The sequence below is a fragment of the Neofelis nebulosa genome, chromosome X (assembly GCF_028018385.1).
Source record: "Neofelis nebulosa isolate mNeoNeb1 chromosome X, mNeoNeb1.pri, whole genome shotgun sequence".
NCBI classification, from domain to species: Eukaryota; Metazoa; Chordata; class Mammalia; order Carnivora; family Felidae; genus Neofelis; species Neofelis nebulosa.
Window position 1 is genome coordinate 122,871,959 of NC_080800.1, and position 25,410 is coordinate 122,897,368.

A 25,410-nucleotide genomic window follows, 5' to 3' on the forward strand; every position below is an offset into this window, starting at 1 on the left:
GTGGCTCAGTCGCTTAAGCGTCTGACTTTGGCTCAGGTCACGATCTCACGGTTCATGAGTTCGAGCCCCGCTCTGGGCTCTGTGCTGACAGCTCAGTGCCTGGAGCCTATTTCAGATTCTGTGTCTCCATCTCTCTCTGCCCCTCCCCTGCTCGCTCGCTCTCTCTCAAAAAAAAAAAAAAAAAAACATTAAAAAAACTTAAAAAAATACCTTTTATTAATATCCTCAGAGAGACTTGATATTGAATATATAGAACAAAAACAGTTTGGTATAAAAACAGTACTATAAAACGTGAAGGATCACTTGAAATTAAAACTACAATTGCAAAATTAAAAATTCAGTGAAAGAACCAAGTTGAGAGGAACTTAAAATATATAGAACAGGGGCACCTGGGTAGCTCAGTCGGTTAAGCCTCCGACTTCAGCTCAGGTCATGATCTTGCCGTCTGTGAGTTCAAGCCCCACGTCAAGCTCTGTGCTGACAGCTCAGAGCCTGGAGCCTGCTTCGGATTCTGTGTCCCCCTCTTTGTCTACCCCTCCCCTGCTTGTGCTTGCTCTCTCTCTCTCTCTCTCTCAAAAATCAATAAACATTAAAAAATAGAGAGAGAACAGAAGTACAGGAAAGGACGATACCAAGTGCTACCAAGAACATGGAGCACTTCAAACTCTCCTACTTGCTTGTAGCAGTGCTAATTGCTACAACTGCTTTGGAAAACCTGGTGGAAGTATTTCGTAAGGCTAAAGCTGAACGCGTGCCTGCCCTAGGAAGCAGCAATGCCACTCCGGTGCATATACTCAAAACGTGTGAGTGTACTCATGGCCACCAAAAGACACGTACAATTCCCGGTAGCATTATCTGTACCACAAGCTTAGTGGCTGTAAACAGCACCCATCTATTAACTTATAGTTTCCATAGGTTAGAAGTCCAGGTGCAGCTTAGCTGGGCCTTTTGCTCAGAGTTTCACAGGGCTGCAGTCAACATGTTGGCTGGGGCTGTGTTCTCATCTGAGGCTCTGGCTTCCCTTCCAGGCCCCTGCTGTTGCGAGAATTAAGTTCCTTGTGGATGTAGGACTGAGGTCCTGTTTGCTAGCTGGCCATCAGCCCTGGGCCACTCTCAGATCCTAGAGACTACTCACAGTTCCTTGCCAGATGACCCTCTCATAGGTGCTCTCACAACATGGTTGTCTACTTCTTTGAGGCCGGCGGGGAATTGCTCTAATTTCAGGGGAGGCTTGGCCCTCTTTTGAGAGGCTCATCTGATTAGGTCAGATCCACCCAGGATAATCTCCCTTCTGATTAACTCACAGCAACTGATTAGGGGTCTTAATTATATCTGCAAAATCCTTTCAGCTTTGCTATATTCTATTGTTTATAAGTAGTGAATTCTGCCCATACAAGGACCAAGGGGGGGATTATACAAGGACAGGTACACTACAGAAGTAGGAAGCTATATAATGAGGGCTATATAGACCTGTGGCTACCACAGAGGAACCCTGTCTTTCTTGAGCCTTAAGTCCATATCAGAAATCTTAATCTAGTCAATTCCACATTTTTCCAGTTACTTTGGGCTTTTCTTACTAATTACCAAATATCATTATCAGGCAATTCAGGATTTTCTCCTTCTTATGCCTAGGCTACCACCTAAATCCTGTGAGGCAGAGTTTCATGACATTTGGAAAGACAGCGAGCAAGCACATTTGATCCTTATCATTGGACCATGCCAGCCTCCACTGTGATGTGCAATCCCACCCAGCCCTGAGATAGCAGGCCTTCATGCCAGCTTTCAATGAGGCATTAGCCTAACCTGGTATGCAGTCCACACCACTTTCCACTGTGACATTCGTTGGAGGGTGCTTCTCTCTCTCTCTCTCTCTCTCTCTCTCTCTCACACACACACACACACACACACACACACACACACACACAAAAAAAATTTCCGTGCCCTTCTTAGGGAACAGGTATATTCAGCTGCTTTTCCATGCCACTTTAGGGCCACAGGAAGCTCGGTGAGGGGGGGGGTGCTGCCTCAGGCACTAATGCAGCTGAGCCATGCTGATCCAGTGTGAGGGGAATTCTAAGACTCAGTGCACTTTCCATAGTCCAGCAAGAGAACACAAGTCCCTTGCCCTTGGACTTCTACTGCATTCCCACTGTTGACCCTAACTCAGGGCTGAGGGCAGCACACATCGGTAAGTTGGTAAATACTACACAATACCTCACCACAGCCCAAGGGTGAGGATTCAGGGGAGAGTTCAAGGCTTAGTTTTCATTCTGGAGCCAGGACCATCAGGTGGGCCCTCTTTGAGGACAGGCCCCGCCCCTTCTACTTGCTGCTGTGTCCCCAGGACTAGCACTGCTCATTGGGTTTCAGAGGATGACTGGGATGAGAACCATGATCAGAATTACCTGGATGAGAAAGCAGAGCGGCCCAGGTTGTACTCAGCCCACCGCAAAGAGGGGCTGTCTCAACCCCACACAGAGTGGCGGGCAGGGCCCTGGTCTCCGTGGGCAGGTGAAATGGTTCTGAGGAGCCTGATGTGGGCTTTGACTGCCACCAAATACGCTGGGCACTGAGGGCCCCGTTCCTGGAAGTTGCTGTCTCTCGTGTGAGGCAGTTCTGGGGGTCTGCTCTCCAATGGCCTGGGCTGCCCTGAGGTCTGTGATGCAGTGGCAACATCCTGGCTCCTGGCTGGGGGCTCAAGGGGGTGAAAGTGAATTGGATCACAACCGGCATCTGATTCTGTTGAAGTAGAAGCCCCTTGGAGCATGCGGGGTAGAAGGGCTAGGCATCACGGCAGCCTTGACAGTTGCTGAGCTCCTACCCTGGGTCACGCTCTGTGCCAAGGACCATAAGGTGAGAGGATTCACAGTCCCATGTGCCTCTGGACATCTTGCAAGCAAGCTTTCCCTTCCCTCATCTTTGCTCCCCTCCTCTCCCCCTTCCCTCTCCTGTTTCTTTTAAAGCCCAGACTTTTCCATCTTGTTATTCACTGATCCCGCCAGCTCAGCAGGGGTTGGGTGGACAGGCCTGGCTTGTTGGGCTTGGAACAAGCAAACCTCCTGTTGTGGAGCCAGGAAGCAGAGCATTTCTAAAATCTTCCACCAGGTGTCTCCCGAGCGCCAGTGTTTGCTAGCAACGCTTCCTAGATGATTCATTTCCTCACAAGTATGCATTTTTCGTAGAGCATGAGCTTAAAACAAAATAAGTAAAACAGAAATGCCGAATCAGACCTTTGTAAGCATTGCTTTGTCACTGAGTTGAGGTATGACCGGTTCTTTTTCCGTTTGCGTTGCATTCATCGGGATGAGTTTACATTTGGTCACTCCCCTTCCTCCCTTTTCCCCGTTCCTCTTGGATTTAGGGAGGATTTCTGCTTATTCCCTCAGATCCAGTTTGACAAAGAACCTCAGGGAACAGAAACAATGACAGCTCTCTTGGAATAAAAAAAAGGACTCTTGGTAGAATGCTTTCTGAGCCAGGAGAGGCACTTCTGGTCGCTGGGTCTGCAGGCAAAGCCCAGATGTCACCGGGCGTTACCAGCTTGCACACTCAGGCTCTGACAAGCAGATGCTTCTTGCAAAGGGGAGCCCACAGCCAGGTTGCCAAGCTTCCATCACCCCCTGCACTTCTGAAGCAAAAGCCGGAGGACGAGTCAGAGTGGGAAACACTGTAAGGTTTGGTGCTATTCTTCCAGGGGCCCTTCTGCTGGTGCCCTTATGATGAAACACACCTCAGGCGTGAATAGATGCATCGATAGAAGGAACAGCTAAAGACGGCTTGAAATATGCCACCATCAAGGGATAAAAACAGGAGCATACAAGGAATCTTCGGAGTTGCACCCAATTACCATGTGCCTTGTTAGACAGATGCCCTCATGAAGTTAGTAGCTGACACCGAAAAAGGTAGTAAGAGCAATCTTGCTGGTTTGATGAGGAAAACCGGCCTTTGTTTGCTATGACACAAGGCCAAGTACTAAAAGGGATGTCCTGCTTTGCCAAGAATTTCAATTCTGTCTTTACCAAGACATGATGTCCCTCTATGCTACATGCAGCCATCTGCTTTTTACTTGAAGAAACGTGCCATTTGGGAAGCAGTGGCTGTTATCACTTGTGGAACTGGTGTGATGTGATATGTCTGTAACATCATTGCAAAGCCTGTCAATATGAGAAACTTCTCTAAGGGCCTGTAAGGGACCAATAAAAACACTGAGGGGTGGAAGGCATACCAAAGGGGGCTCTTGTTAAATGGCATGTGCCGTTCACATTTAAAGTTTTCAAAAGTCCTCAAAGTTGGGATGTCTCTCCATTGAGTCTTGGAGTCCAAGGGCAGCCTTTGAATCCTAGGCAGGAGCAAAGCCTCATAAGTCCCAGTCCTCCCCCTTGAGTGACAGTGTGTTGAGTGGCCATAAGATGGGACAGTTGAAAGAGCATGGGCTCTGCCATCAGACAGAGCTGCTTTCAATCCCAGGTCTGCAGCATGGACGTCGCCTGCTGCTAACCTTCCCTGGGTCTCCTGGAAGTAAGAACCCCACAGAGACCAGCTGGTGCCCCTCCTTGGCCTCCAGTAGGCACTCAGTGAACAGGGGTTGTGTGTAGCCCATGGAGTCCCAGATCCCTGCCTCCCCCGGCTCCAGCACCCCGGGGGCACAGCCGCAGTGATCACCGGCTCACCTGAGCCTCACACCGTGGCTTGTGAACTTCACAGAGATGCCAGCTGGGCCAGCGAAACATTTCCAGTTACAAAGCCACAGCCTGTGGCATGGGGTGGGGGGGCTTCAGTCTTCACTCAAGTGATGCCTGTCCGGATGCCAGATAGGCTCCAGGGAGCACATGTGGCGTTTCCCAAGTATGCCTTTCACGGTAGTAAGATCAGGGGGATCCTGGTTTTCCATTTCCTGTGTAACTGGTCTTCTACATCAACAAGCTGCTTAAAGAGTAAGTTCCCAGAGGGATGCGACGGTGGGATGGCAGTGGGGTGGCATCAGCACTTCTCATGCCATTGTCAGCTGGCGGGGGGTCAAGTCAAACAAAAGATGACAGCACCACTGTCTTGCTTCTCTTTCCTGTAACATCTTTGTGCACCAAATCCATTCCAGCCTTTTCAACTCATTAAGTCCTCACTGCGGCCCCAGGGACTGTGTGCTCTATATTAGCTCCAGTACACAGATGGTCAGACAGAGGTTTGGAGAAAGGGCATCACTGGCTCAAGGTCTCATAGCCAAAAGGGTTGGAACTTAAACCCTGGCCTCTTAGCCACAATGCCACACTGCCACAGACTGACCCAGGCCAGGGCCCTTGTCTGGGCTGCTGAATGAGCCTTGTACTATGAGGGTGAACACTGTATGTCCTCCCAGGCAACCAGAGTACATGGAGGGTCACTGAGGCACAGAAGCTGGGTGGGCAGGTAAGAGAGAGCTTCTAGATCTTGGGCTGGTAGAAAACCCTAATTTTGCTCAGGGAAAACATTCACTTAGGAATTCTGGGCCCAAATGAATTCTAATGATAATATCATTAGTCGCTGAGTATGCAGTGAGTGAGAACTATATGGCACTGCCTGAAGTTTACGTCCCAACCAGGGTGTGGGTTCTGGTACCCTCATTTTACATGAGGAGGAAATGGAGGTGAGCTAAGGTCACACAGTTTGTCAGTGACAAAGACTGACAAAGACAGGACTCCAGACCCGCTCTCTCACTTACTGCTTTGGTGAAGAGGAAGACAATGAACAAATGTGTGACCGCGAGGCACTCCCCTGCAGGAAGCACTCACAGCGAGCCAGGCCCCGTGCTGCCTGCCTCAGCCTCCAGGCTGCCTGGCCTCACCTAACCTCCTTGCCTCCTTAATGTTCACCTGTGTCAGCTGCAAGACATGAGATCACTAGTCAAGACACCCCCGGGTGAGGGGAAAATATCCAAAATCCTTCGAGAAAAAAATGGAGACGATGAACGAAAACAAGACCACTGCAGATCAGCCTCAACAAGCTGCTCTCTGGCATCTTTTCATCCTGTCCAGAGAGAACTGACAGGCTCCCCAGGCAGAGGCCTGTGCAAGAGTAACCAGCGCAGGCTGTGTGGCGTCCTCTCTGCCCCTCTCCTCCAGCCATGCTTCCCTATCGATGCTGGCAAAGAGCTGTAGAAGCAGCACTTGGGTGTCTGGGGCTGCCAAGCTGCTTTCGTCATCACCTTTCTCTCAAAATCACACCCCAGATCACACTACCCGAGTCATGCGAGTGGGCCCAGGCTCCGGGTGGCTGCACCGTGAGACTCACCTGAAGCAAGACTGCGGGCAGACTGTGTGTAACATAAACGACTAGTGTACGTAGTACATTCTTTTGCCAAGGGGCCTTCCTATGTTGAGCTCTGCGTTCATCCCATTTCCACCACGGGAAACTGTGCTGGGTATCAAATGAGATTTCTCATCATGGTACAGTACGGCAGGAGGTGAGGTATCCACCCATCCAGGTTGACCCAGGGAAGGCCTCAGTCCTGGGAAGGGCGTCCCTGGCGGCCGAAGGCTGGAGGAAGGACAAACATCCAGGAACTCTGGGCCTCTATAAATCCAACAAATGTTCCCTCTTACTGGTGTTAGTATCACATGTGCACCATGCCTCATCCAAAACCTTGGGCCAGATGAATTTCAGAATTCAGAAATGTGACAGAGCCAAGGGCCACTTATCAGTGACACCCTTGCAGGGTCTAGCAAACACATGGACATCACTTCAGGGAAACATGTGACTATTAACCCCAAGTGTTAATAATAAGGCACATAAAGAAAAAAATAAAGAAAATTCAGGATTCTCTAAATAGCTTCATGCCGTCCATTTTTGGTTTTACCACCAGAAGCGTTTAGGTCAAGCTTACAGAAACACTTCTGGTTACCAAAGCTTTATGGATGACAGAATCGTGGGTGGCAGATCTTGGACCTGTATTACCTGAGGCGGCAGGCTGACGTCGACTCCCACACAGCTGGGAAGAAGCTCCCAGATTTATGCATTCCCAGCACTGACATAGCCCTCAATTCTCAAACCCTGTCAGTACGCGTAGGTTCACAAAGCCTCTCCATTGGTCCCAGAGGCCGCCATACATCTTTGGTCAAAATGCACGCACGGCACCCGAGACCCCAACCAGGCCACATCCTGTTACAGAGTTTTCAGTATCTGCCCATCTCCCATCAGTAGGCTTCAAGATACAGGCCAGCAGTACCCCCCACATCCTTTCTTACTTAGCAAAGCCTACTTGGGAAGAGACACCTCTTCAACCACTATTAGTAGTAGAATGCTTTATGGTTTACAGACTGCGCTCACATGAATTACCTCATGTGATCCTCACCCTCAGGAGGTAACCTGGAAAATATTATCACTTCTTAGGGGTAGATTTTTATATTAGACCTGTCTTTCAGATGAGGAAATTGAGGTTCAGAGAGGTAAAGTGATTTGCTTGGGCTCACACTGTAGTAGTGGGGGTGCCACAGATCAATCCCAGGTTCGTAACCATAGAATAGACATTGGACTTCCTGCTATAATCCCCCTATGGAGGACAGGAGCCTGACCAGCCACATCTAGGTTGCTTTACACACGCACGGGCGCGCACACACGCACACACACACACACACACACACACACACACACACACACACTTCCCTCTACAGGCAATGAATGCCACTTCACAGCATATCAAAATATCTCAAACTCCTATGCCAAAAATTGTACAGTAGACCTGAATTGATGGTGCCGGGTTGGAGGTGCTCCACAAATGCATCTGCTCCAGTCAAGAACCTTCCTTCAGTTCCCTGCAGGTATCTGGCCCTTCCCAGCAGCCCTTCCCCCACTTCCAACCTAAGAAGCCCCTATCTGCCTTCAAGCCCCAGCCCCTCATCCTAAGTCAGTAGTTCCTTCCTATTCACATTGACTGCCTCTCATTCTGCCTCGTTTCAGGCTCCACAGCATACAGGTTTGCCTGGAAGTTGCCTCCTCTCAGCTCTGAGGAACACAGAGTGCACGCCTTCAAGGAACCTCTCGCAAGGTGGGTGTCTACTGGCTTAAATGTGCTTTGCCTCCCGATGTTCTGTCCCCAGATCTGCCTTCTCCCATCAGCCTATGTTTACACCAGTGCTAACAGACATGTGGTTAGCAAAGGCCCTTCCTACCTCAGCAGGTATCTGATGTACAAGAGGCCAAAGCACCTCCAACCAAGCCAGCCGCAGGGTGGAGCGTGGCTGCGCCTAAGCAAAGGCAGCTGGTGCCCTACATTGCTTAGCTTACACCCACTCCTCAGGTACTACTAGGTGTAGATTTATCCATTCAGTCAATGTGGGTTGCATAGCCTCAGGCACTGCGAGAGCCTGACCACACCAGTGGGATGCTGACCCTAGAATGATAATTCTTGCTCTGCAGCTCCCTGGTGGACTGGTAGACTGTCAGGTGGGCATCCGGTTTGAAGGAACACCCTGCCCAACCCTGCTTCCTCCCTCTCCTTCAGTGGGAGTTAGACCCCAATCAGTCTTTGGCATTCCTAACTCCCTCTTGGGGTCAGCTCCCTGAAGGACTTAATCTGACATTGTTGGTTCCAGAGTGGTCCAAAAAGCAGGTGGCAAGATGGGGTCTAGTATGGGATTACTCTTCTCCTACCCCACTGGCAATGACGACCCATCCTGGAGGACGGGTGGTGTGCAGATAACCCCAGGCACAAGGAGACAGTCGAGCCACTAAAACTTTCACACTAGAACTTTTTGCTGAGCTGGCAGGTGGAGAGTAATTTCCTGGCAGGTGAGAAGATCCAGTATGTGGAATGTATGAGAATGACAACTCTAAGGACGAAGGGAATGGATGGAGGTGACTTCTCTGCACTAGTGGCTTACAAGGGGATGAGAAGCTGCGGGTGATTAACAAGCTGAAAATGAAGGGGGAGCCCCAGAGTTTCCTTGGTAGCTTACAAAGTAGCCCCACTTCAGGCAGTGGCCAAAGGTCAAGCTCAGGATTTGATAGGAATGGCTGAACTTCAAAGATGGCTGAACACTCAGCTAAGGCAGGCCTGTCATGCCAACATCAGAAGCCCACTTGGGAACACCTGCATCCCTGACACAAGGAACAGGGAGGGACGTGTAGGGGAAGAGCTGGACTCCCCAGAGGTCTCTTAAACTTGAGTCTGTGGCAGCAGCCCACCCCTTCCCATAGTAAAGAGCTAGTACGTCCACCATAGCTCCGAGGGAGCAACACATTACCCAAGTCTTTCCCCAGAGGTGCCCTCCGTCCCAGGAGGCAGGGTGACCAACCGTCTTGATTTGCTACAGAACTCACCCTGCTCCAGCCAGAAGAGTTCCAGGAAAAGCAGGAAGAGATGGGCAGCCTACTGCCAGGTCCTCAACTAGAGTGAAGTCACCATGCCCAGCACAGGCAGGGCATACCAGGCCTGGTCAGGGAGGAAAGGCGGGAGAGGTAATTCTCCCGCCCCTCCCCCATCACGACTGCAGTAGAGGCCCTGGGGTAGCACCGAATGGCCAGAAGCCAGGGGCTCATGATCACAGACATCACTGACCAGGAGGTCTGATCCACAGCGTAGTGGAAGTGGAGGCCTTCCTAGCGATGTAATGGACAGGCAAGCAGCCAAGGTACAGCCTCAAGTGGATATTCAAAAGAGCAAGAATACACAGTAAGAAGCTGAGTGCAGCCACCCCAATAAACAAGTCATGATCTCTTGCCCCACTTCTGCCCTGAGCCAGTTCTGAGACCTACGGCTGAGACAGGGAAACTGAAGGACTCCATAAAAATCGGTTTTTTTGCTCCTTTTCCTGCTTTTATTCTTGGTAGGACCTGCACCCCTACTTTACACATGTCTCATAATGCAAATAATGATTTCTCTAGAGTAGATGACATCCAAGGAAGTACCAGGTGACAATGACCAGACGAAGCTGCCATATGCCTATTCTAGACCACTGGTGCTAGACATCTTGATGCCAAGGCCCCTGGCTCTAAGGAATGACACCTGGGCCCCCGCCTTTGTTCTAAAGGGTTCCTGGATTCCTGAGGGGACACATACACCAGGCCTCAATAAAAACCCCAGACCCCAGACAAAGACGAGACTCCCTCCTTTCTTCCCTTCCAGAGTCTCCCGAATACTCTGTCCTTGCACTTTCCCTATATCTTCAATACACTCTGCATTCACCTCCTGCTAGCTCGCGTTTGATTTCTATTCTGCGTGCAGCCAGAGACACTCCTGGCTAGTCCTGCAGGAACCCTCTGGGTCTTCAGAATTGGCCTGCTGGCATCAGAACCATGGACTAGGGAAGTGGCCAGGTCCCCAGGTAGAAGGACACCACAGCACCATGGCAAATAGATACTGGAATGATCCCCCAGCCCTTCCCAAAGGGACCTCTGGGTGAATGAACACTAGGAAACAGGATAACCACAGTTCAAGGCTGTTGGGCACAATGTCCAAGTTGACACTGATATGAGAGACTCAATAAACTCTGTCTCCAAATCTGCTTCAGGAGGACCCCCTATGCCAGACCTTCTGAAAAGAGAGTGTCATTGGGTCCAAGGTATGCTGGGCTACCCCTGAGCATCTGTCAGTTGGCCTTGAGTGGGGCAAGTCTGGAATCCGATATACTCCAGGATGAGGTGCAGAGCTTAGTGAAATGTCTTCTGAGGAACCTTTCAGAACATGGAAGAATACTTAATGTTAAGTGAAAAAAATACAAGACAAGATGGTAATACAGCATGAACTCAAAGGAGTAAAGAAAAAACACAGAGAAAGGTCTAGGGAAGTATGCCCAAATTATGAGCCTTCTTGCCTCCAGGTAATGCCAAAGAGCTCAGGAGTGATGGAAACATGGAAATGAGCATCTCCCCACCCCCCATTAAAGTTGATATAATAAGCTGTAACATAAATACAAGGGTGTAGAATTCCAGAAGTTCACAGCAACTCCCAAGGTTCCAACTGGGCTGTGCCACATTCTGTGTGCAGGCCCGAGACCTAACCAGCAACGTCAAAGTAGCCCACCCATGTCCGCAGGTACCCCACGGTGCAGCTTCTTCCCATGAACTTGGAGGGTCATTTAAACAAAACCAGAAGTAAGTGGTTTTCAGGCTGGACCACTTGACCTGGGCCATGTTGAGAGGGACACCGCCAACAAGAGTTGCCCAGGGGCAGAGGGGAAGCAGGGCTAGGGGAGTGTGCATCTTGGAAACAGGACAGATGAAGATCTGGAGATAAAAGGGGAGTGCTGGAGCAGAAGAAACAAGGCTATCTTTCCACAGCCACACAGCCGCCCTAGCGCTCGTCATGTGTGAGTCCAGGGCACGGAACTAAAGCCAAGCAGTAACCAAGAGAACTACAGAGGCAAGAATAGGAGCCTTTTCTCATGGGCAGAGTGCTGGGCACACCAGCGCCTCCTCTTGGGGGCTGCTTATCTCAGGTGGCAGGGCTGGGGGTGGATGGCAGCCCCCAGCAGGAAGCACCCTGGGCGCTCCCTGAACTTTGGGGTCACTTACAAAGTGTCCATGCGAATACTGAGTCCAAAGCAGGTCCGCAAAGAGAGGAGGAAAAAAGCCCAAGGGGTAGCAGGAAGAATCTGAAACACAAACAACCAAGGCCCAATTTAGTATCCAGACTTCAAAAAGGGCTCCCAATGTGACTCTTGATCTCAGGGTTGGGAATTCAAGCCCCAGGTTGGATGTGGAGCCTACTTAAAAAGATTTTATTTAAAAAGAAGCTCCCAGGGGCACCTGGGTGGTTCAGTCAGTTAAGCGTCCGACTTCGGCTCAGGTCATGATCTTGCAGTTTGTGAGTTTGAGACCAGCGTTGGGCTCTGTGCTGACGGCTCAGAGCCCGGAGCCTGCTTTGGATTCTGTGTCTCCTCCTCTCTCTGCCCCTCCCATGTTCATGCTCTGTGTCTCTCTGTCTCTGAATAATAAATAAATGTTAAATATTTTAAAAATAAATAAATAAAAATAAAAAGAAGCTCCCAGGGGGCACCTGGGTGGCTCAGTCAGTTAAGCGTCTGACTCTTTTGATTTTGGCTCATCTCACAGTTCGTGACATCAAGCCCCACCTCAGGCTCAGTGCTGACAGCACAGAGCCTGCTTGGGATTCTCTCTCTCTCTGCCCCTCCTGGGCTCATGCTTTCACTTTCTCTCACTCTTTCAAATAAACTTAAAAGTTTTTCACGAAAAAAGAGCTCCCCCAACTCACTACAAAAAACACAAGCAACTCAATATAAAGATGGGCAAAAGGCACTTCAGAGAGGAGGAACCAGACCTGCCAAGAAGTATGTGAGGGGGGCCAGGGGTTTGGCTAAAGCTGGTCCCAGACCAGTGGTGCCACAAAACACACAGCAGGAGCAAACTGGAAGCCTCCCTGGGCCTCAAAGGCAAAGAAGCATATGGGGTGAGGAGGAGGCAACATTCTCCACAGTGCAGTTTGCACCTCTTGGCAAGTAAAAGAATGGGTGACAGGGTCAGAGAAGGAGAGGAAGGGAGGAGGTGTATAGGGATCACACTGAGCATAAAGGATCAGCTAGGCAGGGGAATGTATGGGCCAAAGAGGATGGCAGAGCCAGAGTGATTAGCACCAAGAGTAACAGTGGTGGCCAGTTCCTAAGGGACAGCTGAAGCCAGGGGGCTGGGTGGACAGAGGTCACTGGAGAAAAGGATGAGAAACAGCAAAGACAAGTGCTCAGACTGGCCATGGGGGACAGGGAGTTCTGCACTGAGCAGGTGCCGTGGGCTCCAAAGGGGCGATGTCCTGGGGTTGCAGGCCCTGCAAAGGGCAATGGTGAAAACGGCAAGGACTTCCTAAAAGGAAGATGGGAGGAAATAAATAAAAAATTAAAAATAAAATAAAATAAATAAAATAAAAGGAAGATGGGGTGTATTACGGGGACAGAACCATGGTATGAAAAATAGTCTCCACAGCCCTGAGGCCAAAATCCCGGGAAGGTACCCTCTGTCCCTCACCTCATGACCAGCATTCCTGTTTCCTCCCACTTCTGCCAGGAAAAGAGATGGTGCTGCTACCGGAAGAGAAAGCAGTCCTCCTGTTTCTTGTAAATGTTTTTTCATTTAGAGAGAGAGAGAGAGAGAGAGAGAGAGAGAGAGAGAGCCTGAGCACAGTGGGGGAGGAGCAGAGAGAGAGGGAGAGAAAAAAAAAAACCCAAGTGGATTCTGTGCTCTCAGCACAGAGCCCTACACAGGGCTCAATCTCACGAACTGTGAGATCAAGACCTGAACAGAGATCAAGAGTCATACACAACCGACTGAGCCACCCAAGCACACCAGAAGCCCTCTCTGTTGATTTAATATTTACTAAGCAACTACTGTATCCCAAGTACCTGGGCTACAGAAATGAGTAAGACACAGTCCTGGCCTTCAAGGAACTCAGTGCCCCTGAGAGGACCACAGACTCTGGGAGAGCAGTTACAACACTGGGAAATAAGAGCCCAGTGAAAGAAGGGAGGGAGGGAGGTATAGAGTGCTACCTGAACTAGCAGAGAAGAGTGACTGATGCTTGGACATGGGGAAGTATACGGGATGATGAAGTTGTGCCTGGAAGGAGGACAGGACCTGGCCAGAAGAGGTGAACATTCCACGCTGCAGGTTGTCTTGGTAGGGTATGTGTGCTCAGGGCACAGGGACTCCACAGCACAGTGACCAACAGGGTTGGGCTGTAAGGAGGGAGAGAGCTGGTGCCACTGGATGGCCCTCCCAGAGCTCCCAGGTGGTGGGGCGTAAAGAGGATAGAGCTCACCGGTGTTTTCAGTATGGGGTTGATGACGACAGATGTGCAGCTAAGAAACCGAAGTGAACTGACGGCATGTGTAGGACCCACTGGAGGAGGAAAGACAGGAGGCATCCAGGCCGGTGTGGGGGCTCAGGTAAAAAGCCCCAGACCTCAGACCTGAACTCAGGAAGTAGCAGTGGGGACAAGAAGAGGAGCATCTATTCTAATCAGGCATCTGGGAGGCAGGGACACCGGATTTGGTCACCAAGCAAATGCGGAAGGAGGGTGAGGGTAAGGGAACCCCAGGAACAAAGCAGGGCGACAGGGAGTGTGTTGAGTCCCTGACTGAGAGGTAGAGGGCAGGAAACAGCTCTGACAGGGCGGTTGACTCTGTCTGGCACATGTCAGGTCTGAGGGGCAGCAGGAAACAGAGTAGGAATTTTTTCTTCTCACCTGCAAAATACGTTCATATAAAGTCCGTCCCTCAGGCCCCCACTGGCCATCCCAGGGTGCCTGGGCGTTCAGCCCGGAGGTGCGGGATTCAACCTGCAGGTACCACCCTCTTCCCGCCTCCGTGCTCTCCGGGGTCCATTTTAAGGGTCACCTCAGGTCGCTGAGGACCCTGGGGCTGCCACTTTGTTGCCTACGAGTGCGGCGCGGACTGGACGCTTATAAAGGGCACTGCCTGGTCTGCGCCACTGAGATACCTTTGCTCAGCCCCGCGCGGTCCCCAAGGTCCAATATTCCGGCCTTGCCAGCTCCGCCCCGCTCCACCGTAGCTCCGCCCAAGCCACGCCCACTATCCCCCAGCTCCTCCTCCCATCTGTCCCACCTGTCCCGCGCTACTCAGACCCAGCTGCCCCTGCCAGCTATCCTACCAGTCCTACCCTCCTCCGCCCAAGTATCCTAACACTCCCGCCTACCTCCTCTAAAGCCCAGCCACGCTCCTCCCCAGCTCCAGCTCCCAGCTTTTCCCTCCACCCACCCACACTGTTACACCCCAGCTCCTCCTCCCAGCTTTCGCCCGCCTCGCCCTACTCCTCCCCAGCCGCGCCACGCTCCTCTCAGCAACCCGCCAGCCCCAGCCCGCTCCTCCCAAGCTGCTACTCAGCGCTTCCACCCAGCCCCGCCCAGCTCCGCCAGAGCCACGCCAGGCCCCAGCTCCTCCTCCCAACTTTCCCCTCCCCCAAGCCCTGCCCCGCCCCTCTGCCTCGAGCTTCCCACGCCCACGTCGTTCTGCTCAACCCCACCCCAGCCTGGCACCTTCCCACCTTCTCCTCCCAGCTTTCACCCAGCCCGACACCGCCCCCCGGCACCAGATACTTCTCCAACCTTTCCCCAGACCGGCCTCTCTCATCCCCAGCTCTCCCACCTACCTTGCCACCAGCCTCGTCCTCCTACTCCCCCACTTCTGCATTTCGAGCGTCCCCCAGCACGGCCCTGCTACTCCCCAGGTCCTCATCCCCAGGAGGTTCCCCAGCTCTTCCCATGGCTCCACCACCATATCCACCTCCCCAAAAATCTTCCCACTCCTCCCCCAGCTCCGCCCCGCCCCTCTCCGCCTGCTCCTCCCAGTTCCACCCCAGCTCCTTCTCCCCAGGGGTCCCACCGCTCCCCAGCCCCAGCTCCCAACTTCCTCCCAGCTCTCCCCCTCCTGCCCCAGCTCCGGCTACCCAAACAACTCATTTCTACCCCGCCCCTCTCCAGCTCCCCTTCTCAGCTCCGCTCTGCTCCTCCCTACCCCCACACCCATGGGTTCCCTGGCTCCTCCCCTGAACCCCCCCCAACACAGCTTTCTCTCAGCTCCGCCCCCTCCTGCCCCAGCTCCGCCTACCCAACCTCCTCAGTTCCACCCCGCCCCTCTCCAGCTCCGCTTCTCAACTCCGCTCAGCTCCTCCCAGGGCCCTCCCCCCAGGGGTCCCCAGCTCCTCTGACTCCATCCCTCACAGTTTCTCCCAGCTCCGCCTCCACTGCCCCAGCTCCATCCTGCCCCTGCTCCAGCTCCTCCTGTCAGCTCTGCCCTCCTCCCCAGTGGTCCCCCAGCTTCCCCTTTGGCTCCACCCCAAGCTCCCCCCTGCAACTCCCCCAGTTACACCTCTCCAGGCCCACCCTGCTCTTCCCACAGCTACTCCTCCGCAGCTTTCCCATCTCCGTCCTGCTCCTTCCCGCTCATTGCCCTAGGTCCTGCCCCAACTCTTTCCCACAACTGGCGCCAGCTTCTTCCACAGCCCTGTCTCACGGCTCCTCCTACCCCAGCTCCTAACCCACAGGTCCGCCCCCACCTACTCCTCCCCCAGCTCGGCCTCCCGCCGCCCCGCCCACAGCCCCACCCCCAGACCCGACTCGCCCCGCCCCTTCCCCCCACCGCCCCACCCCCATTTCTATCCTCCTTCCGGTTCCGCTCCAGCCGCCAGCCCCAGCTCCCTATCAAGCCTGATGGTCCCGCGCGCCTCCCGGCCCCTTGAGTCCAACGACGTCTCCTAGCGACCGGGGCCTGCGGGCCTATGTGCGTGTGTACGTAAGTGCGTGTCCACGTAACTGCTTGGCTGCGTGCCTACGGGCTTTCGCCCTGGCGTGCTGCGTACCTCCGTGTGCGTACGTAACTACGTGAGTACGAGCCGGCGTATGCCCCGCAAAAAAGGAGCGGCAGCGTCTGTGCGGGTGCGTCAGGTGAGGGGCTGCCGGCGCCCGGCACTTGTCAGCGGTCCCTGGTGTCGGGCCGCGGCGATGGCGGGACAGGCACGACGCGGACCGGGCGCTCTGTCCTCTCTCGGTGGGCCGCGTCGTCTCCTCGCCTGGGCGTGGGAGGCGGTCGTCCCGGCGCTGGTGGCCTCGCAGGGTCACGGGAAGCGGACGGTCCCGCCCGGTGGCCGCAGCCGAATCGGCTGAGCGCGCATGCGGTGGGCGGGGGCGGGGAGACCCGCCACGCACGAAGGGAGCCAGGAAGCCCGTGCGGCTGCGGCCTGCTCGACCCTCGGCGGGACGGTGCCTCTGGGCTGGGGGTTCCCGGACCAGAGGTCTGGAAGCAAGCGCAGAGCGGCCGCGGACACCCTTCCCTGTCCCCTCCTCCCGCCACCATCACATGCCCGCGACGTACGTGTGCGCGGAGAAACGCGACCATACCTTTGCACGGGCACCGGTCCGCAGTCATTCCCGCCCTCCCCGCCTCCCGCTGGGCCCTTAAGGGCCGCGACCTCACCGAGGCCGCCGGCTGTGCGGGGTTCAGCCTGTTGCCCCTGTCACTCCTCCCGGGGGGGGGGGGACTTCCAGGATTTGATTGAGGGGAACTGGACTGTAGGGCCCCAAAATCCTTCCCGTGTGACAGTGTGAGGGCCTGGTGTCCTCTTTCTCCTGTTGGATACGGGTCTGCTAGGCTGTGAGAACACGAGCCACTTACATGAAATGGTTTTCTCTGCTGCCGGCTGGGGCCTTATGTGGTTAGCAGAACCAACCCGTGAGTGAGGTGCAACGTGGAAGGCTGAGAAGTGAAGGAGGGGTGTCAGTCGCGTCAGGGCTGTCCGGCCGTGAGTTCCATGAAGATGGACAGGCACGGGGCAGGTCGCTGGTGCCTGCGGCAACCGGTGTGTTCATGGAGGAGGGCGGGCAGTGCGAGGGGAAGAAGTAGAGACTGTGAGTGTAGACCGCTGCTCCTGGGACCTCTGCTATGCAGAGGTTTAGACAAGTTGGCAGGTGCTGGAGACACGTGCGGGCTCAGGGGCTGGGTTGGGGGGGGGGGGGTCTTTGTCCCTGCAGTGAGGGGTGTGCAGGTGTGGCTTTCTGAAAGCGAGACCATCTACTCACAGGGGAGGGGAGTAGGGCTGCCTGAGCAAGAGCAGACGGAGTGAGGTTCTCCAGTGAAGGACTGTGCTTGGCCCAGAGCACAGCTGAGGGCAGGTGGCCGCGCAGCTCAGCCCCAGACAGAGGGAACGCAGGGGGTGTGGTGCCAGGGCGGCAGGACGGTGGGTTGGGAAAGGGGTGATCCCAGGGCCTTATCTTTGAGAGTAGATGTGTTCTCTTAAACGAGAGGAGGGGTTGAGGCCAGGTTTATGTCCTTCGAGAACTGGGAGGAGAGATGATCCAGATTCGGGGTGCTCCTGAGTGCAGCACAGTGCCCCAGGCCCTGTGATGAGGATGATAATGATGAGGGGCGGCCACTGTTTGTGGCTGTCCTGTTAGGTGCCACATGCCGGGCTAGGTGCCCCTGCACCTTGTCCCCGGTCCTTGCAGCCCCGATGGAGACTGGGGCTCCTTGAGGTGCCAGGACCCAGCTGAGGCTCGGGCCGGGGTCATGCTCCTCCCACTGCACAGCTCTGCCGTGCGCAAGGAGGAGGGACCCCCTCGTCCAGGTGCAAGGACAAGGGGTAGGTGCACTCAGGTCCCCTGCAATCATGGGCCGTCTCTCTATCCCTCGGCGCCTCCTTCTCAGCTATAGAGCAGGGTGACGAAGCGCTGCCTTACTGGGTTATGTGAGGATCGAATCCTGTGATGTGTTGATTGTGCCCACCCCAGTGCCTGGCATGGAGACGGTGTGTGCGCCCTGGTACCAGTTGTTCCTGCTCTGGTTCCTGGTTTCTCTAGGCCCGGGTCAGGGTCGGGGGGTGTCTGTTGATGGTGGAGAGCAGTGGGGCAGGAAGGGGTCAGAGGAGGGTGGTGCCCAAAGGGGTCGGGAGGAGACAGCTGCCAGGACCATGTGCGATCACAGGGCGCCCCCAGCGCTGAGCTGAGGTCGGATACCAAGGGTTTGCGCTCAGCAGCCCCAGGGTGGCGAAGCCCAGGATGTCCCTGTCTGTGCTGGGAGAGAGGTAGAGCCAGCTCACTGAGCCGTCCAACCGAGGGGCCCCTCGCCATCTGTGCTCTCCTGGGGCTCAGTGACCTCTGATGTAGAACTGACCACAGGCTGTCCTGGCCATGCCTTTCTCTAGCTATCCCCGCCCTCCTCTCTGAGGTCCCCAACGACTCCATGTGATGGACACATCATCCTGACCGCCGGTCCCTTCCTTTGTGCCTGTCAGCTGACCGTGTAGTGACAGAGGAGGAGGAGCCAAGGCTCTCTGTTCCCCCACCGTCCAGGTCAGTGGGGTGTCAGGGCACCCCCGGGGGACCCTGGGGAGAGGTCTTGCCCCCACGTCATGAGCTTGGAGCGCTGGGCACGATGCCTGTTGACCTTCGTGGTTCTGTGTCTCCGCAGGCCTGGTGAGGCCCAAGGCGCTCTGGGGAGATGAAGTTCGGCTGCCTCTCCTTCCGGCAGCCTTATGCAGGTTTTGTCTTAAACGGGGTCAAGACCCTGGAGACGCGTTGGCGTCCTCTGCTGAGCAGCCACCGGAACCGTACCATCGCCATCCACATTGCTCACAGGGACTGGGAAGACACCGCATGGAGGGAGCTGCTGGCGGAGAGGCTTGGAATGACCCCTGCTCAGATTCAGGCTTTGCTTCTGGAAGGGGAAAAGTATGGCCGTGGCGTGATCGCTGGCAAGTGATGAGAAGCCGCATGCTGCTGAGACACCCCCAAGGGCTACTCCCCAGGACCTTGCTCAGGAGTTTTGTGCCTTGTTCCCTTGTGTGAGCTGCTTGGTGTGGGGGCCGTGTTTTCTTTAAGCAGCACACCTTCGGCGGGGCAGCAGGGGGCCCTGGGACTGGGGATGGGGGGAGTTGCTGAGGTCCCAGGACTTCAGGTGAACCCTGCTTCCGCTCTGGGCCTCAGTGCCCGGTTCTGACCTGAGAGACAGGGACAGGTTCCAAGTGTGCATGTGACCTTCGCTCACGGTTGCGCATGTGTGCCCGCGTGTGTGCGTGCGACAGAGACCGTGGAGGCAGCACGGTGCACACAGTGGGTCGGGCAGACTCCAGACCCCGGGCTGTTGCCGGCCTTCCTGTGTGATGCCCCACCCCCACTGTCTCTGCATCCTGGGTGAGTCCCCTAAGCCCTCGGTGGGGGAGGTCCCACACGAGCACCTGCCACCTGCTGAAGTGCTCGGGGACCTGAGTGCCTGTTCCGCCCAGCATCTGGGGCCCTTCTGGTCTGACCTCTGCCTGTTGCCCTAAGCTCTCTGGCTGGGGCCAGCCCATTATTTGGGGGTGGTCGTTGAGGACGAGGCCCTCCGCTCTGTTTCGCTCCCTCCCTCGGCCTCACCCAGAACTCCCGAAGCAGACTTTGGCGTGTCGGGTATGCTCAGTCCGAGGGGCCCAGTGTACCCGGTGTCCCCTTGGGGAGACCCTCCTGGTCTCTGGTGGTTGTAACTTTGAATAATCATGTTCTCCAACAGGCGGGCCTTGGTTTCTGGAAGGAAAAACCATCGTGTGCTTCTCTTTGTGCTCAGGGCTTGTTGACATTGGGGAAACTGTACAGTGCCCAGAGGACTTAGCCCCTGATGAGGTTGTGGCGCTGGAGAATCAAGCTGTGCTGACCAGCCTGAAGCAGAAGTACCTCACCGTGCTTTCAAACCCCAGGTGGTTACTGGAGCCCATACCCAGGAAAGGCGGAAAGGATATCTTCCAGGTAGACATCCCAGAGCACCTGATGCCCTTGGGGCAGGACGCCTGGCGAGTGCGGAAGGTTACCGAGAAACCGGCTAAATCGTGACCCATCCACTGACCGTCATGCCGCAGACCTACAAGCCAGGTTCAGTCTGAATCGGCCCTGCCACTGTGTGCTGTTCGTGGAAACAGGTCTCTCCACTCAGATGCAGGGGACAGGGCGGCGGGACTTTCCTCGTGAGATGCCTATCTGGGCTCGCCGGCAGTCTCCAGGACTTCGACGTTCGGGATAAAGGGGAAGCGGCCAGTAAATGTCTTGGTGCCGCCACTACTTGAGTCCTTCTGATTTCCGGGTCGTACAAAGACATAGGTCTGAAGACGACCAGTTCGTGTTTCCTCCTCTCGTTGTTCTGCTCAGAACTCATAGGACGTTTGAACAGCATCCAGGGGACCTTGTGGGAAGGCTGGGAGCGGGCGCTAAAGGGGTGTGCAGGGGTGGCCAGCCACGGTGCCCCCGTTCACCATGACGACAGCATCAGACTGAGACACAGCATCCGTCTGTTCTTACAAATGACTCTTGCTCTGTTGTCAAAACGTCCCTTGGCCCATGAAGTATGCGTGTTCGACACATCCCACAGCTAGCTACTTCATGGCCAAAGGAAGGATCCTAAATACAGCACCGATGGGAAAATGATTAAGTCGTGTTGTGTATTCTGTGGGAAATCTTTTGTTGTCGTTGTGTGCTTTCTTAGCAAAGTTTCTGGTGGTCCTTACCGATGGGGAAGATGGGCTGTCCCTCCCCCACCCCCACCCCCAGGCATTGACTAGAATGGCCCGTCTCTTCTGAGCAACAAGAAAGTGGCCCCACGTCCCTTGGCAGATGGGGTGGCCCTGCTTTTAGGTGGGCCTCTTTGGCAGGCCCCTGGCTCTTGGGCTAGAAGCGCTCAGCTGCTGATCAGAAACTTCCCGGCATCACAGGGGCACCCGTGAGGAAAAGCCCTCCTGTTTCAAACACACGAATGATACGAGGTGACGCCCCCAAGGTCAGGAGTGAGGCGGTTCTGTCTCCTGACCCGCAGGCGAGGCTCAGGGGACCAGATCTTCCTGGGCTTGCCTCCTCCATGCTCCCTAGCCAGGTCCTTGGCCGAGGCTGCAAAAACGCTGCCGCTTCGAAGGACAGAGGACAGTAGGGGGCCAGAACCTGTCTCAGGCCAGGATTCCCAGCCTCCCCGGGCTTATCGCATAAGGTGTGTGTAGCATCATACGTGAGAAAGAACACAGATTCGCCGTTCTAGTCAGACTGTTTATTTACTCCCGCGGAGTTGTGTTTGTTTCCATTAAAGCCAAAAATAGATTGACGGTTACAGTGGTGAGTTTTTAGCTGTCGTCAGTGGCCTGTGAGCCTAGGGACCCGGATTTTCCTTGAAATGTTCACAGAGGGCACACTTGTAATCTGAGGAGCCCTCCTGCTCCTCGTTCTCACTGGGGGCCTCGTTTGGGGACATGACTGACAGGGCCGCCAGCAGGATGGAATAACAGGTGTTATACAGAGACATCACCGTACCATAGTCGGGGTAAACTGGGGGGCTGATGGGCAGTTCCCCTGCGTCATCCCTTCTGGCAGTAGCCAGGGGCGCAAACATCATGTTCCTGGAGGTGCCCTCCCCACTCAGGCCACCTGGCTCACTCGGGCCATGAGTTGCCATGGCGTACCCGGCTGCGCTGCTCAGAGACCAAATGCCAGAGAAGGCAAAGGACTGGCTGCCGCTGGGACCCTGAGCGTTTGGGGCTGCGCCGGGGACCGTCTTGTCGTCGTTGGCGGGTTCCTCGTGATGGATTCGTGGGGACTGTCTTGTTGCTGCCACCGGCTTCTTTCTCTTTGGAGTTGGTGCACTGGTGCCTAGCCAGGTGGTGGTGACTCTCAGGTCACTTTTCCTCTGAATGTTCCCGAGCAGGAGAGGCTTGTCTCTCTGAAAGTTGGCGTTGCGGTAAATCTGAAACGAGATGCGAGATTCATCATTTTAGTCATTCTGGGAGGGAAGATTTGTGTCTGCTGCCACCGAGACTGCCACCTCCTTTCCCTCTTCTCCCTCTCCCTCCCCCTTCCTCCTCCCCTTCTCCCCCATCCTCCCCCTTGCCTCCCTCTCCCTCCTCTTCCCCCCACAATCCCCTTCCACCTCTCTCCTTCCTCTTCTTCTCCCCCCCTCCGCCTCCTCCTCCCATTCCCCCTCCCCCCTTACCCCCCCACTCCCCGCCCCTGGATCCCCCCACCACCACTCCCTGCCTCTGGCCCCTCCCACAGCAGTCATAATGGTCTGGTTCTACTATGGAGAAAAGATCCTTTTAAGTTGTCTACAAGGCTCACTATGCCCTGGGACCTAACTAAACTCACTGAATAAAGACACATAAAGCCCAGTTGAAGGGATTCACATACCTATTTGACGTTACCTGGCCTCTGAATGTTTAGTCATACATGCACACTCCATCTAAGGGGGTTGTAGGTTAATAGGAAAGCCTAGACTTTCTCATCTCTCCATAATGTCTCTCGAGAAAGAAAGTTGTCCTCGGAAATTAAAACCTTTCAGTAGATCATTCATCTGGGATCCACTAGGAAGGTGCTGAAAAGACAGAAAACATGGGAAACCAAGGACTTTCTACTTACCAGCATTCTCTTATTCCTTGGGGACTGATTCCCCCAAGGGTTGGTTGTGCGTATTTTGCTGAAGCTGTACAGGTTCAGCAGGCGGATGAAAGTCTTCAAGCTGTCAGTTTCAAAGATTCTCTCCGCGCCTCTGCGGTGAAGAACCTCCCTCTGGAAAAGGTCTTTGTCGATGATCACGGTGTCCCCGGCATCGTTCCAGCGCACCGACGTGAAGGAGTTGTCCTCCAGGATCATCCAAAGCTTTCTTGGGAAGGAGAACCCAAGAATACTGTTGTTTTCTCCCACGTTGGCAGCGCCTTGGTTTGGGGCCTGTGGTTGTGGGTTGTCTTGGGGGCCTGGATCTTGGATCACTGCTTGGTCCCTATTCATCACCAAAATCTCCCCGGAATCCAAATTTGGATCCTGGGATGAACTAGATGGTAATTCTGGTGCTGGCTCTCCATCATCAGATGGGGCCAGCTTCCCTTTGGGTATCTCCTTAGCACTCTGACTAGCCATGGAGCTAGTCTAGACCAGGAGCACTTTTGCCATGAGAATGTCTCACTGACCTCTCAAGTCGCAAATGCCTTCGGTCAGTATGGGGATGCCCAATATATACCGTCCACAAAATTCTAGAATCTCGTAGTGAGGCAACCAGCTACCTAAGTCATCGCCTCTTTATTTGTCATGTGATGTCACAAAGGTGGCTCACAGCTGATCTGGCAAGGCAGCACTGGCCAAGTGTGGGGGAGGGGATGGGCACAGGGCCCCCAGCTTCTCTCTTTTCCAAAAGAATATGCAAACATCTGGTTTGAGTTCCCAGGAAGGGCTCCTGTCTGCAGCCAGGAACATTGTTTCATGGGACCAGGCCCTGGATGGGAAGAGAAACCATGATCCGAGGTCTACTCCCACTCCAGGGATGGGGGAGACCAGTTGCTGGTCTCTCAGATTTGATCAAGAGCCAGGCCCTGGTTAGTCCTGGCTTGGGCTGCCCCCAAGGCTGCCTGGGTCAGATGGACCCTTGGGGTCAGTACCTGTCAGAAGATGGCAATCCCTAGAGGACTTGGCCTAGTCTTACTTGGTAGCCCCCATTTATTCCTACCTGCCCTCCCCCCCCATACTTACTGCCTTGGTCTCTTCCAAAATTTCCTGCTGGTTACTTGGTACTGCTCAGAAAGGCCCCAACAAAAAGTCCTGCTTTCATGCCCCCTGTGTCAAGTGGTCCTCAGGGTAGGGTCTCAGTTAGGCCCCCTTTTATGCTGCCCCCACACAATTCCGTTTTTGGTCTCTTCCAACTGTTCCTGCTAGTTAGTTGGTCCTGCTCAGATAGGCCCCAACAAAGGGTCCTATTTTCTTGTCCCCTGGGTCAAGTTGTCCCCAGAGTAGGGTCTCATTTGTAGCGTCCTTTTCATTCCTGCCCCCCTCCAATTCCTGCTTTGATCTCTTCCAACTGTTCCTGCTGGTTAGTTGGTCCTGCTCAGATAGGCCCAAAGAATAAGTCATGTTTTCTTGCCCCCAGGTAAATTGTCCTCAGAGTTGGGTTTAAGTTCGTAGCCCACCTTGTTTCCTGCACCCCACACGCTTCCCTCCTTGGTCTCGTCCAACCACTCCTGTTGGTAAGTTTGTCCGGCTCATATAGGGCCCAACAAAGAGTCCTATTTTCTCTCCCCTAGGTCATGTTGTCCCCAGAGTAGGTTCTCATTTGTAGCCTCCCTTTGTATTCCTGCTCCCCCCATTCCTGCTTTGTTCTCTCCCAACACTTCCTGCTGTTTAGTTGGTCCTGCTCAGATAGGCCCCAAGAATAAGTCATGTTTTCTTGCCCCAAAGTAAGTTGTCCTCAGAGTTGGGTTTAAAGTGGTAGCACCCCTTTTATTCATGCACCACACACAATTCCCTCCTTGGTTTCTTCCAAAATTCTCCTTGTGGTTACTTGGTCCTGCTCAGATACGCCCAAAGAAAGAGTCTTGTTTTCTTGCCCCCTAGGTCAGGTTTTCCCCAGGGTAGGGTCTTACTTTGGCGCCCCCCCACCCCGCTTTACTCCTGCCCCCCCCCCCACTTCCTGCTTTGGTCTCTTCCAACTGTTCCGGGTGGATAGTTTGTCCTGCTTAGATAGGCCCCAACAAAAAGTGCTGTTTTCCTGCCCTCAAATCAAGTTGTCCTCAGAGTATGATTTCAGTTGGGAGTCCCCCTTTTACTACTGCCACCCCCCGACACACACGTCCTGATTTGGTGTCTTTCAACTGTTCCTACTCGTTAGATGTTCCTTCTCAGGCCCCAGCAATACTCCTGTTTTCTTGCCCCGAGTTCAAGTTGTCCTCAGAGTTGAGTTTCAGTTTGTATCCCCCCCCCCATTATTCCTGTTCCGCACATACTTCCCTCTTTGATCTGTTTCAACTGTTCCTGCTGGTTAGTTGGTCTTGCTCAGAGAGGCCCCACCAAGATTCCTGTTTTGTTTTGTTTTGTTTTGTTTTGTTTTGTTTTGTTTTGTTTTGTTTTGCTCCCTAGGTCAAGTTGTCCCCAGAGTAGGGTCTCAGATGGTAGCCTCCCCTTTTATTCCTGCCCGCCCACACTTTCTGGTTTGG

At 54.2% G+C, this 25,410-nt stretch overlaps 3 protein-coding genes across 22 annotated transcripts in view; 1 reads left to right on the forward strand and 2 right to left on the reverse strand.

Annotated features, from left to right (window-relative positions):
* The window catches only part of IDS (iduronate 2-sulfatase), a 40,397-nt gene extending 25,912 nt beyond the window's left edge, over positions 1 to 14,485 (reverse strand). For 2 of the 6 annotated variants that reach the window (XM_058714707.1, XM_058714705.1), the window contains exons 1-2: positions 14,165 to 14,475; positions 11,485 to 11,564 (exon numbers count right to left, since the gene is read on the reverse strand). In XM_058714707.1, the coding sequence (XP_058570690.1) occupies positions 11,485 to 11,564; positions 14,165 to 14,214 (130 nt within the window). In that variant the 5' untranslated portion in view covers positions 14,215 to 14,475. Of the gene's footprint in view, positions 1 to 11,484; positions 11,565 to 14,164 lie in introns of all 6 variants that reach the window. The other 4 variants (XM_058714704.1, XM_058714703.1, XM_058714702.1 and 1 more) reach the window with 4 other exon arrangements.
* Positions 14,486 to 16,093: 1,608 nt separating this feature from the next.
* On the forward strand, positions 16,094 to 20,881 carry LOC131501891 (protein EOLA1). 15 transcript variants are annotated; one of them, XM_058712354.1, is made up of 4 exons: positions 16,094 to 16,225; positions 18,634 to 18,781; positions 18,900 to 19,182; positions 19,977 to 20,881. In XM_058712354.1, exons 3-4 carry the CDS (start codon positions 18,930 to 18,932, stop codon positions 20,291 to 20,293), a joined length of 570 nt encoding a protein of 189 aa, XP_058568337.1. In that variant the 5' UTR covers positions 16,094 to 16,225; positions 18,634 to 18,781; positions 18,900 to 18,929; the 3' UTR covers positions 20,294 to 20,881. The 15 variants fall into 15 exon arrangements, with proteins under 15 accessions (XP_058568337.1, XP_058568336.1, XP_058568338.1 ...); XM_058712355.1 differs by having other exon boundaries at positions 16,097 to 16,229; XM_058712359.1 differs by having other exon boundaries at positions 16,101 to 16,233.
* A 595-nt stretch (positions 20,882 to 21,476) lies between these two features.
* Positions 21,477 to 23,439, reverse strand: LOC131501890 (heat shock transcription factor, X-linked member 3-like). The gene is made up of 2 exons (XM_058712350.1): positions 22,850 to 23,439; positions 21,477 to 22,181 (listed from the first exon to the last, which is right to left on the reverse strand). Exons 1-2 carry the CDS (start codon positions 23,345 to 23,347, stop codon positions 21,591 to 21,593), a joined length of 1,089 nt encoding a protein of 362 aa, XP_058568333.1. The 5' UTR covers positions 23,348 to 23,439; the 3' UTR covers positions 21,477 to 21,590.
* Between the last annotated feature and the right edge of the window lie 1,971 nt (positions 23,440 to 25,410).

Coding starts and splice junctions, on each gene's coding strand:
- LOC131501891 (XM_058712354.1), top strand. CDS start 18,930: ATGAAGTTCGGCTGCCTCTCCTTCCGGCAGCCTTATGCAGGTTTTGTC. Junction 19,183..19,976: donor TGGCCGTGGCGTGATCGCTG/GCAAGTGATGAG, acceptor GTTCTCCAACAG/GCGGGCCTTGGTTTCTGGAA.
- LOC131501890 (XM_058712350.1), bottom strand. CDS start 23,347: ATGGCTAGTCAGAGTGCTAAGGAGATACCCAAAGGGAAGCTGGCCCCA. Junction 22,182..22,849: donor CAAGGAATAAGAGAATGCTG/GTAAGTAGAAAG, acceptor ATCTCGTTTCAG/ATTTACCGCAACGCCAACTT.